This window comes from Platalea leucorodia (genome assembly GCF_965183815.1).
Source record: "Platalea leucorodia genome assembly, chromosome: 4".
NCBI lineage: Eukaryota > Metazoa > Chordata > Aves > Pelecaniformes > Threskiornithidae > Platalea > Platalea leucorodia.
This window is the reverse complement of record NC_138826.1, coordinates 15699816-15722005: the sequence shown is the minus strand read 5'-3', so window position 1 is coordinate 15722005 and position 22190 is coordinate 15699816. Positions and strand designations below refer to the sequence as shown.

The 22190-nt window shown below is 68.4% G+C and overlaps 3 protein-coding genes across 5 annotated transcripts; 1 reads left to right on the top strand and 2 right to left on the bottom strand.

Moving 5' to 3' along the window:
- Positions 1–1584: 1584 nt before the first annotated feature.
- Positions 1585–8487, top strand: PDZD7 (PDZ domain containing 7; the record flags this gene model as incomplete). Its single annotated transcript, XM_082308556.1, has 16 exons — positions 1585–1777; positions 1967–2107; positions 2515–2689; positions 3029–3205; positions 3422–3569; positions 3804–3864; positions 4319–4744; positions 5227–5430; positions 5629–5670; positions 5858–6015; positions 6187–6278; positions 6425–6516; positions 6616–6687; positions 7195–7686; positions 8014–8114; positions 8268–8487. The coding sequence occupies 16 exons, from the start codon at positions 1585–1587 to the stop codon at positions 8415–8417; spliced, it is 2724 nt and encodes a 907-aa protein (XP_082164682.1). The 3' UTR covers positions 8418–8487.
- A 190-nt stretch (positions 8488–8677) lies between these two features.
- Positions 8678–17707, bottom strand: LZTS2 (leucine zipper tumor suppressor 2). Of its 2 annotated transcripts, none has more exons than XM_082310361.1 (6): positions 17631–17707; positions 13750–13818; positions 12009–12473; positions 11158–11673; positions 10364–10633; positions 8678–10270 (listed from the first exon to the last, which is right to left on the bottom strand). In XM_082310361.1, the coding sequence occupies exons 3-6, from the start codon at positions 12432–12434 to the stop codon at positions 9611–9613; spliced, it is 1872 nt and encodes a 623-aa protein (XP_082166487.1). In that variant the 5' UTR covers positions 12435–12473; positions 13750–13818; positions 17631–17707; the 3' UTR covers positions 8678–9610. The 2 variants fall into 2 exon arrangements, with proteins under 2 accessions (XP_082166487.1, XP_082166486.1); XM_082310360.1 differs by lacking the exon at positions 17631–17707 and adding an exon at positions 15579–15605.
- TWNK (twinkle mtDNA helicase) lies at positions 17698–21975 on the bottom strand (the record flags this gene model as incomplete). 2 transcript variants are annotated; one of them, XM_082310358.1, is made up of 5 exons in its annotated part: positions 20704–21975; positions 19947–20187; positions 19137–19244; positions 18634–18775; positions 17698–17952 (listed from the first exon to the last, which is right to left on the bottom strand). In XM_082310358.1, the coding sequence occupies exons 1-5, from the start codon at positions 21959–21961 to the stop codon at positions 17698–17700; spliced, it is 2004 nt and encodes a 667-aa protein (XP_082166484.1). In that variant the 5' UTR covers positions 21962–21975. The 2 variants fall into 2 exon arrangements, with proteins under 2 accessions (XP_082166484.1, XP_082166485.1); XM_082310359.1 differs by lacking the exon at positions 17698–17952 and adding an exon at positions 18086–18173.
- Positions 21976–22190: the final 215 nt, after the last annotated feature.

The window sequence follows — 22190 nt, the reverse complement described above, 5'->3', positions numbered from 1 at the left end:
GGACCCCCCCTCCCCGCTCCCGGGCCCCGCCGCCGCCGCCCCGCCGCCCTCCCCCCGCCGCCCCCCCGGCCGCCCCGCATCACCTGAAACCGCCGCGGTGTCGGGTTCGCCCCGGCGGCGCCGGGCCCCGCCGGGGGGGGTCACGGCCAGCCCGGGGCGGAGGCGATGCCCCCCCGTGGGAGGGGGACACGGGGGGACACCGGCTCGCATCACCGGCCTGAGCGGGGGACGACGCCACACCCCCTCCCGCGGCCGTGCCTCAGTTTCCCCTGTGCGCCCCCGGCACGCTCCGCGCTAAGGGACGGGCTCGGGGGGGGGCACCACATCCCTCGCCCCACGCAGCCCCGCGTGGGGACGCGCCCCCCCCCAGCCCCACCACGCCGTGCCCGTGGGCGGGGGGCACACACACAACGCTCCCCCCCCCGCCCCAGCTGCAAGGCCGGCCCTGGCCGCTCTTGATTGACAGCTCCCGCACCCGATGGCCGCGCCGGTCCCGCAGGGGCAGCCAATCCCCGCGGGCGGGGGGGCGGGAGGCGGCGCTGCCCCCCCCCGGCCTCTCCATCCCCCCCGCGCTGCCCGGTGTCTGTCGCAGGTGGCACCATGGGGACAGGTGAGGAGGGCACGGGCCGGGGGGGACAGGGCGGTAGGGGGGTCCCCAGCGCCCCTTCGGGGAGGGGGCACAGCCGGCTGGGGCCGGGGGGAGCTGAGGGGGGGGCTGGCGGGCGGCGGGGACATCGGCGTGTCCCCCTGGCCGGGGCCATCACTTATTTATTGAGGTCAGGCTGGGGCGAGCGGGGGACAAAGCGGGGGGGAGGGGACGGGGGACCGTGGTGGCGTTTCACCCACGCCTGGAAAATCCCCGCGGGAACTGCCCCGGGGGGCAGCGGGCCCGTCCCTTGCCCCATGGCACCTCCGGGCGGTGTAAATCCGGAGGGGCTCCGGGGAAGGGCTCTCTCCCCCTCCTGCTGCAAAGCCTCCCCAGGGAGGGGCCGGGGGGTCAGGTCCTGCTCTCCACCGTAAAGCTGAGGTCTCCGCGTCCCCTCTCTGGAGCCTTTCTGGATTTACACTGCCAGGTAAAGCCCCTTTGCACCCCATATTCTGGATTTACGCTGCCAGGCAAAGCCCCTTTGCACCCCCTATTCCGGATTTACACTACCAGCTAAAGCCCCTTTGCACCCCCTATTCCGGATTTACGCTGCGAGGCAAAGCCCCTTTGCACCCCGGCGTCTTTGCCCCAGGGCCAGGCAGCCCGTGCCTGCCATCCCCATAGTGGTAGCCAGGAGCCCTGCAGCAGTTTGGCCCCCAGGGTGCGATAGGACAGGAGGGGACAGGGGTGGAGAGGGGGTCACGAAGCTCCTTGTCCCCCCAGGCTGTGCCGCTGTGCCCGGGACCCGTCCTGCCAGCGCCGAGCACCCACGCCAGCCGGCCCCAGCATCGCGCTGCTAAGAGGGAGCAGTGCCCGAGCCTGGGCATGTGCTGCTGGACTATGCCATGTCCCCCCTGGGCTGGCGGGCAGCCCCGGCCCCGTGAGGACGCGGCCAGCCCCGAGCCAGACGCCGGGACGCCGCGGTGCCCAGTGCCACCATGGCGCAGGGCTGGGACGCGGCGCTGTCGGGGATGACGGTGGGCAGCCGGTCGCAGAGCTCCAGCAGCGAGGCCAGCCTGGCTCCCCGCTGCCTCCTCAGCAAGCAGAGCCGCCTGCTCAACGGGGCCGCCCGGGGCAGCCGCACCGCCTCCCCCATGGGCCGCGTCATCCTCATCAACACCCCCATCGAAGGTGCGTGGGGCGTCCCCCCAGCCCTCTGCCCACCCGCATGGCCCGGGGGGCCGGGACACCTGGGTTCCCCGGGGTCTGGGGGCAGGGAGAGTTGTCCTGGGGCTGGGGACATCCCCAGCAAGAGAGACACCACCACCGCAGTTGCTCACACCCAGCCCCGGTGACACGTCCTGTCCCCCGTCCCCACAGCCAACAGCAATGAGAGCGACATCATCAACGCCATCACGGTGGAGAAGAGCGTGGACGGCAAGTTGGGCTTCAGTGTCCGTGGCGGCTCCGAGCACGGGCTGGGCATCTTTGTTAGCAAGGTGGAGGAGGGCAGCGCTGCCGGTAAGTGGGACGCGGCAAGGGATGCTGGTGGGGACAGGCATGTGCCAGCACGACCCTCTCGGGAAGCTCCCAGTGACACGGTGCCGCAGCAGCAATGCCACCCTTCATGGTGGCAAGCCACCGTTCGCTCCCTGCCACCTCTGGCCATGGGGTTTTCAGGCTGCCCATGGAGAAGGGCTGGGGACGGGAGTGGGCAGCCCTGTGCTGATGGCTCTGAGCTCCATCCCCAAGCCACAGCGAGGTGACAAGCCCCCTGTGCCTGCCACGGCCTCGGTGCGATTGCCAGGCATCCCCGCCTCTGTTCCCATGGGGTTTGGATCAGGCTGGGGACACATTTAGGGAGGGGACACCAAACAAGGACATTGGTGCCGGGTCAGGTGCTCAGCCGAGCCGTGTGCCCCTCACAGAGCAGGCTGGGCTGTGCATCGGTGACAAGATCACGGAGGTGAACAGTGTGAGCCTGGAGAACATCACCATGAGCAGCGCCGTCAAGGTCCTCACCGGCAACAACCGTCTCCGCATGGTGGTCCGGAGGATGGGCCGCGTGCCAGGCATCAAGTTCTCCAAGGAGAAGACGGCATGGTGAGCAGGGTGTCCCTCATGCCAGCACCCCAAAGCCCAGCCTCATGGAGGGCATGGTGGGGAGGCTCGGTGGGGGATGCTGGGGAGCAGGGAGGGTCCCAGAGCTGGAGGACCCCCACGGTGGGGGGCATTGGAGGTCTCTGACAAAAGTGGGGAGAGCCCAAGGTGGGGCACAGGATGGGATAGGAAGGTCTGGAGCAGGCAGGGTGGGTGCAAGCCCCATCCTCAACATCCCCCATCCCCATCACCCCTCTGCTGGGTGACACCAATGGCCCCATCCTGCTGTAGGATGAGAGCCGGAACCCCAAGCTCCCCCCCAACACTGTGCCCATGCTCCAGGGTGGACGTGGTGAACAGGCGCCTGGTGGTGGAGAAAAGTGGCTCGACGCCATCGGAGAGCGGCTCCGAGGACGGGCTGCGGCGCATCGTCCACCTCTACACCACCTCTGACGACTACTGCCTGGGCTTCAACATCCGCGGCGGCAGGGAGTTCGGCCTCGGCATCTACGTCTCCAAGTACGGCTGCCCCGGGGGGCACACGGCACCCCGATCCCCGCTGTGCCCACAGTGGGGCTCAGCACCCCCTCCCTGGCTGAGCCTCCCACCCTCATGACTGTGAGCAACCCCACCGTGGGTGCTGGGGCACGGGGGCCACCCAGGTGGAGGCGTGGGGCAGGAGCAGGGCTCCGACGAGGGCTTGGCCCCATCCTGCCCCCCCTCTGCCTTCCCTAGTGTGGACCCCGGGGGGCTGGCGGAGCAGAATGGCATTCGGGTGGGAGACCAAGTCCTTGCAGCCAACGGAGTCAAGTTCGAAGACATAAGCCATAGCAAGGCAGTGGAGGTGCTGAAGGGGCAGACCCACATCATGCTAACCATCAAGGTACCCACACCCGGCCCCGTGGGACCCCTGGGTGAGGTGGGGGGGTCAGTGTGTCCCCGCGCTGGCGCTGCCCCAGCTCGGCCCAGTGCCCGTGGGGCTGGCACGGCTGCCGGCTGGTTGGGTTTCAGGTGGGTGGGAGCAGGGGGGATGCATTATTCATGGCTGGCACCGGATCAGGTTCACCCAGGGCGGCCGGCGTGCACTGACCCCCACATCCTCTCCCCCTGTGCCTAGGAGACCGGCCGGTTCCCTGCCTACAAGGAGATGGTGGCCGAGTACTGCTGGCTCAGTCGCTGTAAGGGCGGTGCCGCATGGGTACTGACAGGGACACTGGGCTGGGGCATGGCGGAGCTGGGATCCCCATGCAAGGGGCATCCAGCCCTGGGGGGGAGGGAGAAGGTCCTTGTGCCATGGGGTCCCATAGCCTTGGAGGGGGCATGAAGCTCCCCGTGCCACAGTCAGCATCCTCATGGTCCCCATGGCCTCGCAGGGTCCCACCTGTCCCCCATTCCTCTAGGGGACATGAAGAGCCCCATGCTGTGGCCAACAGCCCCATGGTCCCTGTGATCCTGCAGGGTCCCACATGTCCCCATCGTTGTGGAGGACATGAAGAGCCCTATGCAATGGCCAGCAGCCACCTGGTCCCCACAGCCTTGTGGGTCTCCACATGTCCCCTGTCCTTGGGGTGGAAGTTGAGCTCCCCGAGGCCCTGTCGTGTGTCACCCCATGTCCCTGCTGTGCCTTTGCAGTGACCAACGGGCAGCTGCAGCAACTGTCTCAGGCCTCAGAGACCAGCTCCTCAATCTCCTCCTACTCCTCGGGACCGGTGCCAGGGGCAGTGAATGGGCTGGGGACGGCCACCCTGGGGCCTCCCACCCGCACTGTGGACGTGGCCATCTCCACAGAGGATGGGCCACGGCGGGGCTGGGCGCGGGAGCGTGCCGAGCGGGCCATGCAAACCGAGCCGGCCACCGACGGGCTGCCAGAGACACGGCGCACAGTGCGGCCCCCTGAGCTGCTGCGGGACACAGCCATCCGGGGCCAGGGCACTCGCGAGCCCCCTGGCACCCACCCACGCCGCACCTTCGCCCACTCGCCCAAGACGGCACTGCTGCTGGCGCTGAGCCGGCCCCGGCAGCCCATCACGCGCTCCCAGAGTGACCTCACTGTTGCTGGTAGGCACCGGGGCACGGCCCCATGCATGGGACTCACCCCTGGCTGGGGTCCCCCTCCAAACCTGCACCCCCAGCCCTGGGCATCCTGTAGCTCAGCCTCTGCCCCACACGGAGCCTATAGCCCGTGACCCACATGGACACCTGCCCCCCCACTCCTGGGCATCCTGTAGCCAAGTCCCTGGCCCCTAGCCCGGTACCCTGTAGCCCCCACCCCATGTGGACACCTGGCCACTAGCCCTGGGCATCCTATAGCCCTGCATAGCCCCAGTCCTGTCCTCGGGGCTTGCAGGGCACCCCCAAAGCCCAGCCCCATACCACTGGAGACCCCCGGCACCCCACAGCAGGTCTCTCTTCCAGTCAGTGTCCCCCAGTAGCCCCCCCACCCCCCCAGGTTCCCAGCCCAGGCCTCTTCCCAGCCCCCAAACACCATTTGGGGTGGCATCCCCTGACCCCTCCACTCTAACCCCCACCTCCCTCCCCAGAGGAGAAGCGGAAGAAGGAGAAGCCGGAGGTACAAGGGGCACGGGGAGCTCCCCCGGGGCTGCACCGCTCCAAGACCCTCGTCAACCTCTTCTTCAAGGGCGGCCGTGCCACCAACCAGAGCTGGGCCCCACCCAGCCAGGAGCCCCCCGCCTCCGACCGCCGGGCACGCGCCAAGTCCCCGGGGCGCCCTGATGGGGACAGAGGTACTGGGCTGGGGGACAGGGCGGAGAGGGACCCGACCTGGGACTGGTCCCACCTTCCGTGGGCACCATGGCCCCATTGTGGCATCCTTGGCACGAGGGGGCATGGGGAGGGGGTCCCCAGGCATGCTATTTTGGCGATGGGCAGCGATGGTGCTGGCCCCCCCCAGATGCTCACCCCCTCTCCCATCTCCCTTGCAGTAGGCGCTGTGCAGAAGTTTGTCATCCGGAGCCTGAAGCGGGGTAACGGGGGTACCCGTGTGCCCGGGGGGGTTGCGGGGCAGGCTCTGCATGCGCCTGGCCCCGTGCTGCGTCTGTGTGTCTGACTGGTTTGGATCAAGCTGGTGGGGTGGGGGGTGTAGGGGGGTTTGTGGGGTGCCCGGGGTGGTCCCTGCCCCGCTGGCCACCCCTCCTTGCTGTGCCTCCCCAGAGAAAAGCCGGCGTGCCAGCATCCTGGGCCCCACGGGCATCGCCACCCTGCAGCCCAACGGCAGCGACCCCGAGGCCCGGCTCCCGCACATCCAGGACACCGCCGCACGCCTCCTCAGCCCCGACGAGGTGACGGCCGTGCTCCGCCACTGCTCCCGGGTACGGTGCTGTGGGCAGGGTGCAGGCAGGGCATGGGCAGGGCAGCACCAGCAGCTCCTGCATCCTGGGGGGGCACTGTAGCCAGAGCTACGTGCCCACGTTAAGCTCTGGGAGGTAAACTGAGGCATGGCGGGGAGCACCCGTCCGCTGACACCCCTCCTGCTCCCACAGTACCTGCACGAGGGCAGCGTGGAGGATTTGGTGCAGCCACTGCTGGCCATCCTGGACCGGCCTGAGAAGGTCCTGCTGCTGCGGGATGTGAGGTGGGTGGTGCCGGAGGGTACCCCGGGGTACCCCAATACCCCCAGCTGGGTGGGACAGACCCAGAGCCCCACATGCGCTCTTTGGCCCCAGTCACGCTCCATCCCAGAGGTGGCCACAACCCGTCCCCCCTCCTTTGCCCTGGCAGGAGTGTGGTGGCCCCCACGGACCTGGGCCGGTTTGACAGCATGGTGATGCCCCTGGAGCTGGAAGCTTTCGATGCCCTGAAGAGCCGCTCAGGTAGAGCCTGGCACCTCAGGGACCTTGGCCAGTGGCGGGGCAGCGGGCAGGGGTGGGCACAGCCTGGGGAGGGTGACCGGTGGCTCTCCCTGCCCGCAGTGCGCTCGCCTGCCCTCCGCCCAGCCCACCATGACATCCCCCCCAAGAGACACCTCATCACACCAGTGCCTGGTGAGTGCCACCCCATGGGGTCTGCCTGGCCCCCCCGGCTGCACCGTGCTGGGGGGGCACCAGGAAGGGGTGGGGGGTGCAGGGTGGAGGGGGTACGGGGGCAATTTGCAGGAGGAGAAAGAGAGGTGGGATGCCTGGGTGCAGGGAGTCCCAGGGGAGAGGGGGTCTGGTGTCCCTGGGTGTCCCTGGGTGCTGGGAGGTCCTGGAGTAGCAGGATCTGTGGACCCTGGGTGCCAGGGGGTCTTGGGGAGGAGGACCAGGAGTCCCTGGAGAGAGATGGGGTGCCTGGGGGTCCCTGGGCGTCAGAGGTCCTAGGGAGGGGAGCCAGGGTGCCTGGGCATCCCTGCAGAAGGAAGATCTGGGGCCCTTGGTGCCAAGGGGGTCTCTGGGTGGCTGGGGTCCCAGGGAGTGGGGCTTTGGGGTCCTGGGGGGAACCCTGGGTGGTGGAGGTCCCAGGGAGCAGGGCTGTGGGGTCCCAGGGGGATCCCTGAGCCCCTCTCGTTGCAGACTATCGGGGTGGGTTCCTGCTGAAGCCAGCAGGGGCCCCAGAGCTGGCAGAAGCCGGGAGGCTGCAGGCGAGCCCGGCTCGGCCACGAGCCTCCCCGAGCCCCCGACGGCTTCACCCCCGCACCTACACCCCGCTCCCCGACGTGCCAGTGGACGCCTACGCCTGCGCCAGCCGCCCCCCACCTGCCGCCAGCCCCCAGCCCCCCAACTGGTTGCTGGCCGAGCTCCCCCCGGGCGAGGGGCGTGGGCGCTCACACAGCCCCCGGCCCACCTGGCACAAGGAGCCCCCGGGGTCGATGCCTGACGGAGGGGCCGACATGCTGGGGAAGCCCCGGCAGGCACGGGCCCCCCTCGCTCCCCTCTTTGGGGGGCCAGGGGGTGAGGCAGGGGCTGAGGCAGCCACCAATGGCCCTGGGCATGCTGGCAGGGAGGAAGAGGAGGAGGAGTACCAGTTGCTCACCGTCACCCTCTCCAAGCTGAAGCACTCACTGGGTGGGTGGCATGCTGGTGGAACCCCAGGGGTGGGGATGGGGTGGGGACCCTCCTTCTGGCACCAGCATCACTGGGATGGGTGGGACCCCCTTGGCACGGGGCACCCCATTTAGGGGATAGGGGGGCAAACCTCCAGGAACTGCCCCTACCTACTCCTCCAAAACTAGATGGGGAGGAGCTGCCACTGCCCAGTGCCCTTGTCCCTGTAGGACCTACCAAAACAGGGCAGGACAGAGGCACAGCTGCCCAGGGCAGGGGGTGCCGTGCCCAGGAGCGGGTGGGGGTCCCAGCCTACCTGGGTGCGAGGGTCTGGCGGCTGCCTTGCAGGGATCAGCATCTCTGGCGGCATTGAGTCACGGGCACAGCCAGTGGTGAAGATCGAGAAGATCTTCCCCGGGGGAGCTGCATTCCTCAGTGGCGTCCTCAAGGTACAGGGGGAACCTTGGGGGGACCCAGCACACCCCAGGGGGTGGACAGGCATCCAGACGCCCCCATCCTGCGGTGCTGCTGGGTGCTGGCAATCCCCTGGCACCCCAAAATTGGCTGTACTTAACCCCACTGCCTTCTCTCACGGGGGCCAGGCCGGGCAGGAGCTGGTGTCGGTGGATGGGGAGAGCCTGCAGAACGTCACCCACCAGCGGGCCGTGGACATCATCCGCCAGGCCTACCGCAACAAAGCCAAGGAGCCCATGGAGCTGGTGGTGCGGGTGGCTGGAGTCCCCTCGGAGTGACGCTGCACCCCCCACTTTAAGGAGCCATCCCACGCTCTGGAGGAGCCGGAGAGCTCATCCCTGCACCAAGCTGTGGCCGGTCTCAGCGCAGGCAGAAGGCATGAGAAGCAGAGCTGCCCCATGGGCATGCAGGAGCTGCCTGCAGCAGGACCCGAGGGGGAGGCAATGCTGGCGAGGCAGGAGGGGGACAGGCAGCCCCAAGCCCTGCTCTGGACAGACGGACGCAGCCTTGAAAAAAACACAGCCAGGGGCTTGTTTTTAATGGGCGTTTCCAGGTGGTACACAGGTGAGCCGGGCTCTGGGAACAGGACACAACCAAAATAAAGTACAAAAATACCCCCCCGGAGCTGGGGGCGACCAAGCCAGAGCTGGGCACAGCTAGGCTTTTCCTTTGGTTTGACTCCCCTTGGTGCCCAACTGGGCCCCCAACCTCTGCCCACCCCCAGCATGTCCCTGGGGTGTCCCCAGCTGGCACCCCTGGCACCACACCCCTCTCCCCTTCTAGGCTGGGCATCACAGGGGCATGGGCCAGGCTTTTTTTGGGGGGCAAACAGAGGGATGCCAGGGGCAAGGGCGTGGGAAAGGCACTGAGGGCAAGCTGCCCCATGGCAGGGGTGAGAGGGCAACAGGCAGGCGGGGTGTGAGCTGGGAGAAGGTGATATGTTTTGGTAGGTCCTATAAAAATAGAGTTATTTAAAATGGCACAGAAACCAATCCCCTGACAAACACACGGGGGCCGGGGGGGAGGCTGGCACGGGCAGGGACAGGGCATATGCCATCCCCTCTGGAAGTGGCTGGGTAACAGTGCCCAGCAGGGACGAGAGGGAGGGGACAAGCCAGCCCTCCCCCTGCCCAAGGTGACCCTGGCTGAAGCCAGCGCAGCTAATCCCCTGGGCGCTAAGAGGATCAGCGGGAACCAGCTCCGGGCGGCTCTGAGGCCAGGACTCAGCACCCACCTGGCCCCGCATCCCACGGGCACCCCCCTGCTGCAGCGGGTGCTGACGCACTCTCGCCCCAACAACTCCATGCTGGGGAGGGGGCAGTGCCTGCGATCCCCTCTGCTCCCTCCCAGTGCCAGCGGTCTCTGCAGAGCTGGGGGGAGAGCCGGGATCCCCTGCAGCCCCATGGCTCCCAAAATCCCAGGGGCTGGAGGCCCCCCACCCTCCGAGCACAGGGTGAGGGCAGGCAGCGTCTCAGATCTCGGTGGCCGTGATCTCCTCGAAGGGCGGGTCAGGTCCAGGGGGGTCGCAGGGCTCAGGCAGGGGGTCCTCGCCCTGGAGCCGGAGATGCTGGAGCCGCTGCTCGAGCCGCCGGTTGCGGCGGTACATCTGGATGTAGCTGTATTGCAGCTGCTTCTGGTAGCGGATGACCCGCTCTTTCTCGCCCTGCCACGTGCCGCGCTCCTGCTCGAAGGCATCTCGCTGCTCCTGCCCACGCCGCCGCTCCAGGGCCACCTCCGCCCGCAGCCGCTCCAGCTGCTGCCGCAGCCCCGCACCGCTCCGGGGCTCCTCGCCGGGTTGGGGGCATCCCTCGCCGGGTGGGGGGCATCGCCCATGGACGGCTTCCCGCAGCCCCGCCACCTCCTGCTCGAGCCGGCCGGCTTTGGCGCGGAAGAGGTCGGCCTCGCTTTTGCGGCGCTGCAGTTCGTTGGCGCAGACCTCCAGCTCCAGCGCCTTCATGCGGGCGGCCTCCTGCAGCCCCTGCGCCCGCCGCTCGCCCGCCTGCAGCTGGGCCCGCGCCTCCCGCAGCTGAGCCCGCAGGCCCAGCAGCTCAGCACCCCGCTGCGCCAGCTCCGCCTGCGCCTCCTTCAGCTGCTGCTTCAGCAGCGAGATCTCCCCCGACTTCTGGCACACCTGCGGGGACGATGGGGCTCAGGCGCTGGCTGGGACCACCCCCCAGCTGGAGCCTGAACCCCCCAACTTGCCCAGCGCCATCGGGCGACTCACCTCCCACTTGGTCTCCTCCAGCCGGGGTGCCAGCTCTGTGCGCTCGCGCTGGAAGGAGGCGCAGCGACGTTCCAGCAGCTCCCGCTCCTGCAGCAGCTGGGCGAAGTCCTCCTGCAGCTGCTTCTTCTCCTGCTGCAGCTGCAGCACCTGGAGCTGCAGGACCTGCTGCCCTCGCTGCGCCACCTGGGCCGCCTGCCGCGCCTGGGCCGCACAGCGCTGCCGCAGCCCCTCCAGCTCCTGCTCGCAGCGCCGCTGCTTCTCCTCGTACACCTGGGGCAGGAAGGATGGACATGCTGGAGGGGGCGGCACAGAAACCGCCCCCCACTTCTGCTGCCCGCCCCAGGATGGGCACCCGCTACCCATGGGGAGGTGGGGCTTCATGTCCCCTCCTCAAGCAGAGGGGTCCAGAAGGGGTGCGATGTAGTGGTGCCCCCCCTCCTTGTGCTCCCCATCCCTCAGCATGCTGGTCCCCCATGTCAGCACCCCCAGAGTCCATAGGGCTCGCCCAGCCCCACCACTAGCAGGGAGAAGCTCCAGGTGCAGCCAAGAGAGGGCACCCCAAGACAAGGCACCCCAGTCTGTACAACTGGCCCCCCAGACAAAATGAGGGTCCCCCAGGGACTATATAGGACCACCCACGAGTGGGGAAAATCGCCATTCCCAGACCACAGAAAAAAGTATCCCCATACAAGGGTCCCCACAGGGGCTCCCCCACCCCCAACCGGGGGGGACATCCACACAAGATGCCCTGGGGAGGGGGACAGGGACAGGACAGGGGGACGCCAGAGGCGTACCTGGCAGATGGCCACCTCGTTCTCGTCCAGGCTGTCGCGCAGGAGCTGCAGCTCGGCCTCCCTCTCCCGCAGCTTGTCCTCCAGCTCCCGCACCAGCATGGCCTCCTCCCCGGGCAGCGGCGAGCGCCCGCAGGAGCCGCTCTCTGAGGAGGGCCGGCCCCGGCCGCTCAGCGAGCCTGTGCTCTTGCTGGAGGATGAGCGCCCGCTGTCCGAGTTGGAGGGGCGGCAGCCCCCCGGGGGGTCGGGGGGACCGTGGGGGGTGGCCGGCAGGGCACCCGCCTCGGGGTGCTGGCTGCAGCCCGTGCTGCAGGTGGGCAGGCTGGAGAGGGAGTTGCGCCCCGAGTCCGAGAGGGTGCTGGCGCGGCAGCTCAGGGAGCCAGGCTTCTCAGCACCCAGCAAGTGGGTGAGGCTCACCTGGCTCTCCGAGAGCCCCGGGCGTGCGCCCGGCTGGGCGCTCCGGAGCTTGGGCACCACGGGCTTGAAGGCCATGGGGCGGATCAGGGTCTTCTCCACATTCTGCCAGGGGAAGAGGGGAGAGTGGGGCGGGCTGGGGGACACCCGCTGCCCTCCCAAGGGGCTGCCTGGGGTGGTGACAGGGGGGTGCCCCCAGCCCCGATGCCTTCGCACCCAAAAGGAGACAAGGGCCGGTCACTGCCCACTCTGTCCCCCCTCCACGGGGTGCCCAGGTAGGCTCCCACACACACCCCCGGCATGAAGGAGGGGACATCAGGGGCACAGAGACCACCACATTCCCAGGGACACCAAAAACGTGGGCATGTGGCCCAAGCGTGGCACAGGGAGCAAAGCTGAGACCCCAGCACGCACCCACCCCACTGCCGCCCCCCCCTCACCTCCTCCAGCTTGCCGGAAACTGGGACGAGCTTGGGGGGTGGTCCCCGGAGGTGGCCGCTCGCTCGGTCATCGAGGGGCTCATCCGAGTCGCTGCAGGGGCTGGTGGGAGAGGGGGCGTCGAGCCAGTCGCCGCAAAAGCCCCCGTTGGCATAGGCGTGGGTGACACTGGGCATGGCAGCGCAGGGCTCCTCGGGGGACGGGGGGTCCTTGGGGGTGGCCCGGAGCAGCCCCTCCTGCTTGCGGAAGGAGGCGGTGGGGGGCCCCCCGTCACAGGGCTGGCCAGCATGGTCGTGGCGGGGCCGACCGGGCAGGAGGCTGCCAACGCTGCCCATGGTGGCGGGGGGCGAGTGGGCAGCGGCACGGAGCTGTGTGGTCCCCTCAGCGGCGGCCTCGAGGGGCACCGGCAGCGTCTGCACGATGGCCATGGCGGGGGGGCCCCCGGTGGGCAGGAGCGCGCAGGCAGCCTGCAGGCAAGGGAGACAGGGGGTCAGAGCAGCAGGCACCACCAGCCATGCCCTGCCAGCATCCCTGGCTGGGCACGGGGGCACCCCTGAACCCGTCTGCCCTCCCCAATCTCGTGGGCATGGGCTGGCCTGAAGGGAAGCAGGCAGTAGGAGATGCCAGATGAACCAGAATAAAACTGGGATTAGCTAAGGGGGTGGCATCAGCACCCCCCAAACCCGGCTCAGCACCCCAGGGGTGCCAGGGGCTGCGGCATGCCGGTGGCACCGTGGGGCAGCGGTGATGCGGTCCTGCCCCCCGGTGTGCCCCAGAGTGACCCCTCCACAGGAAGCGTGCCAGGGCTGGAGGCAAATCCCGAGAGGCCCATGGAGAGCCGGCTCCTGGGCAGCTTGCCTGCCTGCCTGCCTGCCTGCCCCACGGCGCCTGCCAGCGCAGCTCCCATGGAGAGTGGGAGGCAGCCCCACACACTGGGGAGAGCCACTTCCCCTACCCCACAGCCCCCACCTCTCTGCAGTGACCCCACAAAGGGTGTCCCCCACCCCCAACCATCGACAGTTGGGTGCAGGGTCCCCCAGAAAGCCGCCAGCCCCTGCCCATCTCCTCGCCAAACCCCCACCGCCCGGAGGGCCAGGCAGGGGGTCTCTCCCCTGACCCACCACCAGGGTGGGGGGGCCACACCACGCAGCCCCCTCTGCTACCAGGGTACCAAGCAAGTGGGTTGGAGCCCACACAGAGCAGCACAGGGCAGGGGGCTCTGCCTTAGGCACCCCCTGCTCGACCCTCACCGGCCACCCTCTCCACTGCAGGGGCAGCTGCTGGTCCAGGATGCAGGCACCAGGCTCTTTCCCAGCCCCAACACATGGGTGCCCCTCGTTCTTGCCCCACACGTCCCCCTCCAGCCAGGGGGGCTCTGCCAGTGCCCTGCTGCAGCCCCCCCTGCCCCAACCCACACCATACGCCTGCGTGACGTGAGGCAGCCGACGGGCCGGATCCGTCCCCCGCTGCCTCATCGCATCTCGCACATGGCTGCAGCTGGCACAGGGCACGGGCAGGGGGGGCCGCTGCCCGCATGGTCTTGCCTGCCGAGCTGTCACCTGAAATCAATCCGCCTGCCAGCACCCGGCAGGGGGGGCAGCAAGGAAGAGATGCCAGTGAGCCAGCCCCCCCGCCACCGTCGCCCCCACCGGCACGTGCCATCCCCAGGCACCGTGACCTCACGCCGTGTCCATGACACCCCCGGTTGGGAAGGTGGGTGACCCCCCCCCCCACTCCCCGCACCTCTCCAGCTGCTGCCCATCCGTCCGGTCCGCTCGGGCCCCCGCACCACGAACACGGCTCCGCTGGCCCCTGAAGTGGGAAGGAGAAAGAGGAGGGAGTCAGGGTGCCAAATGGCAGCAGGGGTCCCTGTGCCCCCCACAGCCCCCCCCTGCCCAAGCGCCCCGGCCAGCGGGGCCAGGGTAGGCAGTGCCAGCGTGGCACAGGGGGCGGCAGGGGAGCCCAGCAGCAGGGACACTGCTCCCAGCGCTCAGGGAGGGCTGCGGCCACACCGGGAGGGGTGGTGGGGACAACGGCCCCCTGTGGGGACCTGATGCTGCCGGAGGGACAGGAGCAGGGATCAGGGACCAGGCAGGGACATGGAGACCCCTGTCCCAAAGGGACACCTCGGTCTCCCCCAGCTGCAGCCAGGCAAGGCGCAGCACCCCACCCCAGCGAAACCCCCAGGACGTGTGGGTCAGGGGAACCCGGACAGCCACAGAGGGGACACTGCCACCGCCGGGGCCCTGCGCTCGGCGGCCGGGCTGGGAGGCAGTGGGAAGGGACTCCATCTTCTCCCTCCCGCAAGCCCCAAGAGCCTGCCGAGAGGGTCCCACCGCTGCCCGAGGCGGGGGCAGCCACCCAGCCGGCTGCCAGCGCCCTGCGAAACCTCCCTCCAGCCACCCAGTAAAACCAGTCAGCGACTGGGGCGGCGTCACCACCAGCCGCTCCGGCCGGAGCGCAGCAAAGCCAGATCCCACCGTTCCGACCCCGAAACGGCAAGGGAAGGCTCGGCCTCTGCTCGGCCAGACCCCGACCCTGAGCTGCTGGGTGTTTTGGGCCTCCGGGGACCCCCACACCTCGATGGCACCTCAGGACCCCCCCCAGGGCAGGGGGAAGCAGCCCCTTATCCCTCCCCACACACCCGGCATGTGTAGGGTGGACACCCCAACATGTCCAGCTGTGCCCCCCCTTCCAGGCCCCCCCCCATCCCAAGGCTCCCCAAGTGATGCTGCCTCCCTTGTCTGCCCCACGCCCCCCCCCCTCCCACCCACCCCCCTGCTGCCCCACGGAGCCCTGCAGCACCCAGCCTGCCCCACAGTGCTTCCACCCTGCCCGGCCCCATGGCTCCCCTAAGTGCCCCATGGCACCCCTCGGCCCCCACTGCCCCACAGCTCCCCCGAAGTGCCCTAAAACACCCCCAAAAGTTCCCCCATGACACCCCCAAAGTGCCCCAGGGAGCCACGGGGCCCCGTACTGCCCCACAACACTCCCATACTGCCCCACGACACCCCCAAAACTGCCTCACAGAGCCCTTGGGCTTCTGCTGCCCCACAGCTCCCCCAAGTACCCCTAAAGCACCCCCAAAGCGTCCCACAGAGCCTCTGGGCCTCTGCTGCCCCACAGCTCCCCTGAAGTGCCCCTAAAGCACCCCTAAAGTGCTCCAAAACACCCCCAAAGTGCCCCAGGGGGCCCTCGGGCCTGCACTGCTCCGCAGCTCCCCTAGAGTGCCCCTAAACCACCCCCAAAAGTGCCCCGCGACCCCCTAAAGTGCCCCACAGCACCCCTGGGCCTCTGCATCCCCAGGACACCCCCAAAGTGCCCCTGAAGCACCCCCAAAGCGCCCCGCGGCCGCCGCTGCCCCACAGAGCGCCCCGGACCCCCCCCCCGCCAGGCGTCCCCCGCGGGGGCCCGGCCCCCCCAACACCCCAAGTGCCAGCAGCTCCCCCCAAGCCCCCCCCGAAGAGCCCCCCGGGGCCCCCGCGCCTCGGCGCGCCCCCAGCGCCGCCGCAGCCCCCCCGGCCCCGCGGGACCCCCCGGCCCCGGCCCCGGCCCCGGCCCCCCGCACTCACCGCGGCCCCGCTGCCGCCCTCCCGCGCCGCGCCCGCGCCGCGCCCCGCCGCCCCGCCCCGCGCCAGGCCCCGCCCCCGACACGAAACCACGCCCCTCCCCGCAGCCACGCCTCCCCGTGGGGCACCGCCCCCCTCAGTGAGGCCACGCCCCCCGGGCGGGATGGGGGTACGGGGGGGGGCTGCGGGGTGCGTGGGAGCCCCCCCCCCCGTGGGTCACCCTCGCCCCGCACAGCCCCAGTCACGTCGGTCCCGGGGGACCCCCGGGCTGAGCGGGGCTCATCCCCTTCCTCCCCCCCCGGGGGTCCCCATCCCCCCAAGCAGCCCCAGACCCACGGGTGAAGGTGGCCCCCGAGGATGTGACCCCCCCCAAAGTTGTGTGGGGAGCCCAGCACGTCGCCAAGGGGGCTGGGGAGGGTCTGCCCGTCTGCTGCCTGCCTCCCGCCATGGGATGGTGCAGCTATTGCCACCCCTGGCTCTCCGACTGCCCCAAATTGGGGGGAAACAGAGCGGAAAAACCCCGCATCAGCCCACCCGCAGCCCAGGAAGCCGTGGGTGCCCACCCGCCCCGCGGGGGCTTGGCATTACCCAGGATCCCCCCCCCAGGCTCGGCTCCATCACCCCATCCCAGCCCCAGGGAGGGATGGGTGGGAGATGGGGGTGCCGGCCTTTCCCACTGCCCCACTTCCACTCCACAGCACTGTGTCAGCACCCACCCTGGGCTAAACCGGGGAGAGACGGGGGCCGGGGAGCCGGAGGGGCCCCCGGGAGGACACCCGCAGCCCCGACCCACGCAAACCCTGACCCAGCTGTGCTGGTGGCCTGGCTCCCCCCGCCCTCCCCCCGCCTTACCTCCGCTTCCCCGGGACCCCCCTCTGCCATCCCCCCGGGCAGCCCCGGGTGGGGGGCTTGCACCTGCGCCGACAGCACCCAAGGGTGCTCTCCCGGCCCTGGAGAGCCGGAGCACCCCGGAAACCCGGGGCTGGGTGTGTACCGCCTGCCCGCCCCGGCCCCTCATTATGGCTCAGGTTAAAACTATGCCCGGCGCGGAGGCTGGTAATAACCCGTGTGCCAGGGCCGGGGCGGGATGCGCTGCGCAGCTGGGAACCTCCTCTGGCACCGCATCCCCCCAGTCCTCCCCAAACAGGGCCCCCCCCAGCCCCTGGGTCCCCCAGTCACAAGGACAGGGGCACAGGAACAGCACTCACATTTCGGCTTTAATAAAACTGGGGGGGGGGGGGGGGGGAAGAGGGATATTAGACCAAGATCCGGCCGCGGATTCATCCTGCCACGGCCGGGACTGGCCAGGTCACAGTATTTGCTGCCCACAGGCCAGAGGGCACGGGGGTGGCCACCCCCCAGCCCAGCAGAGCAAGGCAGGGCTGCTCCCCCCGAGATTTAACCGCTGGTGATGCTCCCCGGAGAAAGGGGCCGGGGGAGACCCTGAGCAAATGGGGCTGGGGCTGGTGTCAGCCGAGCCGGCAGAGCCGGCGAGCACCATGTTGCACAACGCTGCCAGCGCTGCCTTCAACTCGCCGCAAGCAGCAGTGCCACAGGGGTCCCGCGCCCACCCTCCCACCACTTCCCACGGAGAGCGCACTGCTCCACCCACAGTCTCCCATGCTTCCCTCCACCACCTGCCCCTCGCTGGCTCCATCCCAGCCAGGATTGAGCCCAGAGACCCCTCCACCCATGACGGGGGGGGGCGGGTTCCCCACCATGTGTCCCTCCCACCAGGATTTCAGTTCCATTTTAGCCACAATTTAACAACCTGCCCTGGATCCAGAGATCCCCAAGTCCTGGGGCTGCAGGTCACTGCCCCCCGTCGCCCAGCCCACGCTGACTCCACTTCCCTCCCCGTGCTCCCAGCACTCAGCACCAGTACGGAGCAGCCAGCGTTTGCCAAAGCACCCTCCCCTGGCCGCTCTTCTCTGGAACGAGCCCACTCCTCCTCTCACAGTGGCCCTCCATCTCAGAGACACCATGCTGGTGGCCAAGAGGCTTGTTCATGCAGGAGAAAGGGCCGCTGCTCCCAGGGGAGAGGTGCTGGCATACCCAAGCCCTGTGCTCCCAGCACCAGTCCTCATCCCTCCTGACGGACCGAAGAAGAGACCTGCCGAGCTCATGGCTTCTTGGAGGTTCCCGAGCCTCCCGGAGCCTTCTTGGCTAAAACTGCCTTCTCCTCCTTCATCTTCTTCAGCTTGACCTTGCTTTTGCCAGAGGATGAGAAGGTGAGTGAGGCCTTGCTGAACTCCAGGGGGAAGACGCCCACGTCCCCGTCGAAGCGGTTCTTGGATACCTGCAGGTAGCGCTTCCCTGGCCCCGTCACCAGCTTACGGTCCTGCAGGATGAGGACGTTGTCGGCCTCCTGACTGGCCTGCGGGGAGGAAAACATCTCCAGGAGGGTGCTCGGGATGCAGCCAGAGTCACAGGGCTCAGAGGTGCTCACGGGCTGCCTGCCCAGCTCCTTCGACTCTGTTACGGGGCATCCCAGGCCACGGCGACTCCAGCACCTCCCTAACACCAACCCCTTGTCCTCCCCCGGGACATCGCAGCGACCCGCCGGGCAGACAGGCTCGAGCTGAAGCCGCAGCACACCTGGGGGAACAAGGGAGCACGGGAGGGCCATGCACACTCACAGAGCACCTCCTGCCCACCACTGCAGGGTCGTTCAGCATCACAGCAGAAACTAGAGCACTGGGAGAGCCCATCCCTGCACCCTCCCTGGCTCCTGTTTTAATTATGTCATACTACATCCCACTCACAGTCAGTGAGCATTAATTAACTGCACCTAAAGCCGCAACAGAACTTTAGCCGGCAAAGGGTTTGCTCCCTGTCTGCATCTCCCTACCAAGGCTTGGCCAAATCGGTACTCTGCACGTCTTCAGCAGGTGGCAGGAGTCCTGGGGACATCCTGCCCCTCACAGCACCTTTCAGGTCCCCAGCCATGACTCAGGGTGCTGGTGGGAGCTGCGGACAGCTGCCAAACGTATCCCAGCCCCTTCCTGGGAACACGCTGTGCCCGAGGGATGGGAAGGGCCACCCTGGCCCAGCTCACCTTGGCGGAGCCAAAGATGGAGGCCGTCTGCAGCTCCTTCTCGTCATCCTCCTTGCGGGGATGGATGACCAGTGTGATGTGGCACGTGTTGTCCGTGGCGAACTTGCGGAAGGCACCGACGATGTAGTCCTGGGCAGCGAGCCTGCCACAGCAGTAAGAACAGAGTCAGGGGCTGGCACTGCTCGTCGTGGGGGACAGCAAGGTGCTGCCAGGTTCAGCCCCACAGCAGGAAGCACCCAGGGGTCCGGGCTCACGCTCCGTGGGGCAGCCGTGCCCACGCGGGCAAAGGGATGGGGCATGACAGGGATCGCAGGTAACCAGCTCACCCTTTCCCACCTCTTCCTCCCCAGGGCAGTGATTGCCCTTCAACAAAACAGGGCTGCCAGACAGGACTAAAGGGGACACCCTGTGTGGGTCCCCAGCCCCTGCCGTGACACATGACAGGGCCAGCTCCAGCAACGAGGGTGGCGGAGGAAGGAGGGGACAGCTTGGAGAAGGGCTACCTGTCCACAGAGAGGTGCTCATGTCCCATCATGAACTGGAGGTTGTCAACAACCACGTGGGTGATGTCGTACATGTAGACAGCATGCTGCATGGTGTCAATCACCGTCCTGGGTGAGGGGAGACTGGGATTAGCCACAGGGATTAGCAGAGGCAAGGATGGGAATGCTAAGCCAGGCACAGGGAGGGGGAGAGGCAGAGTGGGGAGGCACCAGGCTGGTGCCGATGGCAGCTGGCCGCTGACCACCAGGCCCTGGGCACGTCCCACATCCCATTCGTCACAGGATGGGGGCAGCCCCGTCCCACAGGTAAGGGCAGCTGGATCAGGAGGACCCAGCTGCCGTCCACACAGCCCCTGCCCACTGTCCCACGATCCCTCCAGTCCGTGGGGACACTCAGGGCGCATGGGGATGTGTGCAGGCACCACAGCGCCTAGTGAATAAAAGGAGTTGGATGTGCCCATCCTCCCTCCTCAGCAAAGAGCAGCGCTGCCAGGCGAGCAGGGCATGGGGGGACACATCCTGCCAGGGGCAGAGGTTGGTTTTGGAGCAGCCACCTAGCACAGGGACAGGTCCCCTTCCTTCATTCCCACCCCAGAAGGAGGCTGTCACAGTCTCCGCGCCAGCAGGGATGTGGCCAGTTGAGCCACGCAGTCCCCATGTGCCAATTCCAGGACTTGACCAGCCCCAGCATGCCTCCTGCTAGCCCCAAATCCGCAACCCACTGTGGGAGAAGAGCCCCGGCTCCCCAGGGCCCCGCAGCACATGCCGTGAGGGGTAAACGCCACCAGGGACGAAGGTGTGGGACCATACTTGATGTTCTGCTGGCCGTGGAAGGTCATGAAGTAGAGCGGGAGGTCCTCGAAGCGATCAGCCCACTCGTCGTACAGCTCTAGCTGGTCCTCCAGGCGCTGCGCAGCAAACTGCGTCAGCATGATCTTGGCCAGGCGGACGTTGTTAATCTCAAAGCTGCCCCACAGCGTGCACACCCCCTGCATGCACAGGTCCAGTGCGTACTCGCTGATAAAGGTCGTCTTCCCGCTGCCCGTCGGGCCTGGCGCAAGGACAATGATGGGAAAAATTAGCTGGGGGAGAAGATCTGACCTGTCTTGAACGCACCAGGGTGTTGTTTAGAGGTGGAAGCACCAGGGAGCAGACTAAGAGTGGCGCATCCACAGCACTCCCACCACAAACACGCCAGGATGCGTGCCCAGGCATATGCGTGCCAGCTCCAGCAGCCAGCAGGTCCCTGCAGGGTGCAGGGAAGGGCTGGGCAGCCAGTGGGGGGGCACAGAGAGGGCTCAGACAGGAGGTAGCAGATGGGAGCAGGGGGAAGGGACACCCCAGGAGTCCCTGTGCCGCCCGAGGCACGGAGCTCACCCTCACGCCGTTGTGCCTGGCCCCACCGCACCCAGAAACGCGCCCCAGCCTCCCACGCAATACCACGACAGGCTCAGCCAAAGCCATGAGCAGAAAGTGACCAGGAAGACTCGTGAGGCGTCATCCCCAGGAGGGTGAAGCCACCAAAGAGCCCTCTGCTCCTCCTGTCCACCAGCCATTTGCCCATCACCTGTGAAGACGGTGAGCTCCCCTCTGCGGTGCCCTTTGAGAAGCTTGTTGAGCTCGGGGAAGCGCGCCCACTTGACACCAGCCACCTGCTCGGTGTTGACCAGCTCCCCGAACACCTCCTCGCGCAGCTGCCGGAAGGAGACGATGGATTTGTGGCTGGCGGGCAGGGCGGCACGCAGGATCTTGGTGAGGTTCAGGCCCTGGTTCAGAGCCTCCAAGGGCCGGGGCTGCAGGTCACCAGGGCGCACCAGGGAGCAGCGTTTGAGGCTCAGCTTGCGGGCAAAGAGCTTGGCGGCTTCCCAGGAGCGCAGGTCCTCGCCCAGCCACAGCGTGATGCGCTTGAACTGTTCCAGGTAGGGGAGGAGGGCGGGGGGCAGGCAGGTGGCCCCCCGCGGCAGGGCCAGGCTGGCCACCCCCGTAGCTTGGTGCAGGGCCAGGGCGTCCAGCTCCCACCCAGTTAAGACCAGCTCTGTGTCTCGGCGGCCGATCAGGGGCAGCCCAAAGAGATTGCGATAGGAATCAAAGCGGGGTAAAGTCTCTTCCACGTAAGTTATCGCATCCCCCTTCTTCTCCACCCTCACGAGCTTCAGGCCTTTCAGGGTCGCATCGCGGGGGCTGAACCAGGGGAAGACGAGGGACTTGGCGGTCCTCAGATAACGCACCCCGAAGCGTTTCAGGGTGGCGTCCGTCACCAGGGAGATACCGAACATGGCCTTGGTCTTGTTGGTCTCATCCTCGTCCAGCAGCTCCCAGAGCGGCAGCGCCCGGTCCCAGATGCAGCGGGCATCCTCACGAGCCCGTCGCGTGTCCTCCTCCGGCTCCTCCGAGCTGGCGGGGGGAACACCGCGGTGCCGCAGCTCCACGTTGGCCTGGAAGTCCTGCCAGGTGCCCTCGGCCAGGGTGGCCGTGCACAGAAAGCTGCCCGTCGTCTTGTCAATGAAAAGCGTGTAAGGGGCACTGGCAGCGGCTGCCGGCGGCTGGTCCTCCCGGCCGTCGGTGAAGAGGCTGGGGGTGTGGAGGCAGCTGTAGCCGTCGTGGAAGGGGATGCCCTGGGCCCGCAGGTACTGCCGGATCTCGGTGATGGAGACGGAGGGCACGGGCCCCTCGGGGGAAGGCAGCACGTCCTTCTTGTAGCGCCGCTGGGCGAGGCGGCCCGGCACCCCGGGGCCGAGGGAGGCCCCCTTGCTCCTCGCCCCCCCGCACAGCAGCGGCAGAAGGCGGCCGGCGGCTCTGCAGGGCCGCAGGGGCACCACCGCCATCCCGCCCGCCTCCGCCCGGGCCGCCCCGGCACCCGCCCGCGCCTCTGCCGATCTGCATCGGCGGCGGCCCCGCGGCCCCCGCGGTCCCCCCGGTCCCCCCCGGCCCGGCGCCGCTCAGGCCACCCGCCTCACGTGGAGCTCCACGGACGCCGCCATTGCTGACCCCGACCCCGCCGCCGCCGCGCTCTGCGCGTCACTTCCGCGCGGCGCCGGAAGCGGATGTTCTCCC

Coding starts and splice junctions, on each gene's coding strand:
- LZTS2 (XM_082310361.1), bottom strand. CDS start 12,434: ATGGCCATCGTGCAGACGCTGCCGGTGCCCCTCGAGGCCGCCGCTGAG. Junction 11,674..12,008: donor TTTCCGGCAAGCTGGAGGAG/GTGAGGGGGGGG, acceptor TTCCCCTGGCAG/AATGTGGAGAAGACCCTGAT. Junction 10,634..11,157: donor ACGAGGTGGCCATCTGCCAG/GTACGCCTCTGG, acceptor TTCCTGCCCCAG/GTGTACGAGGAGAAGCAGCG.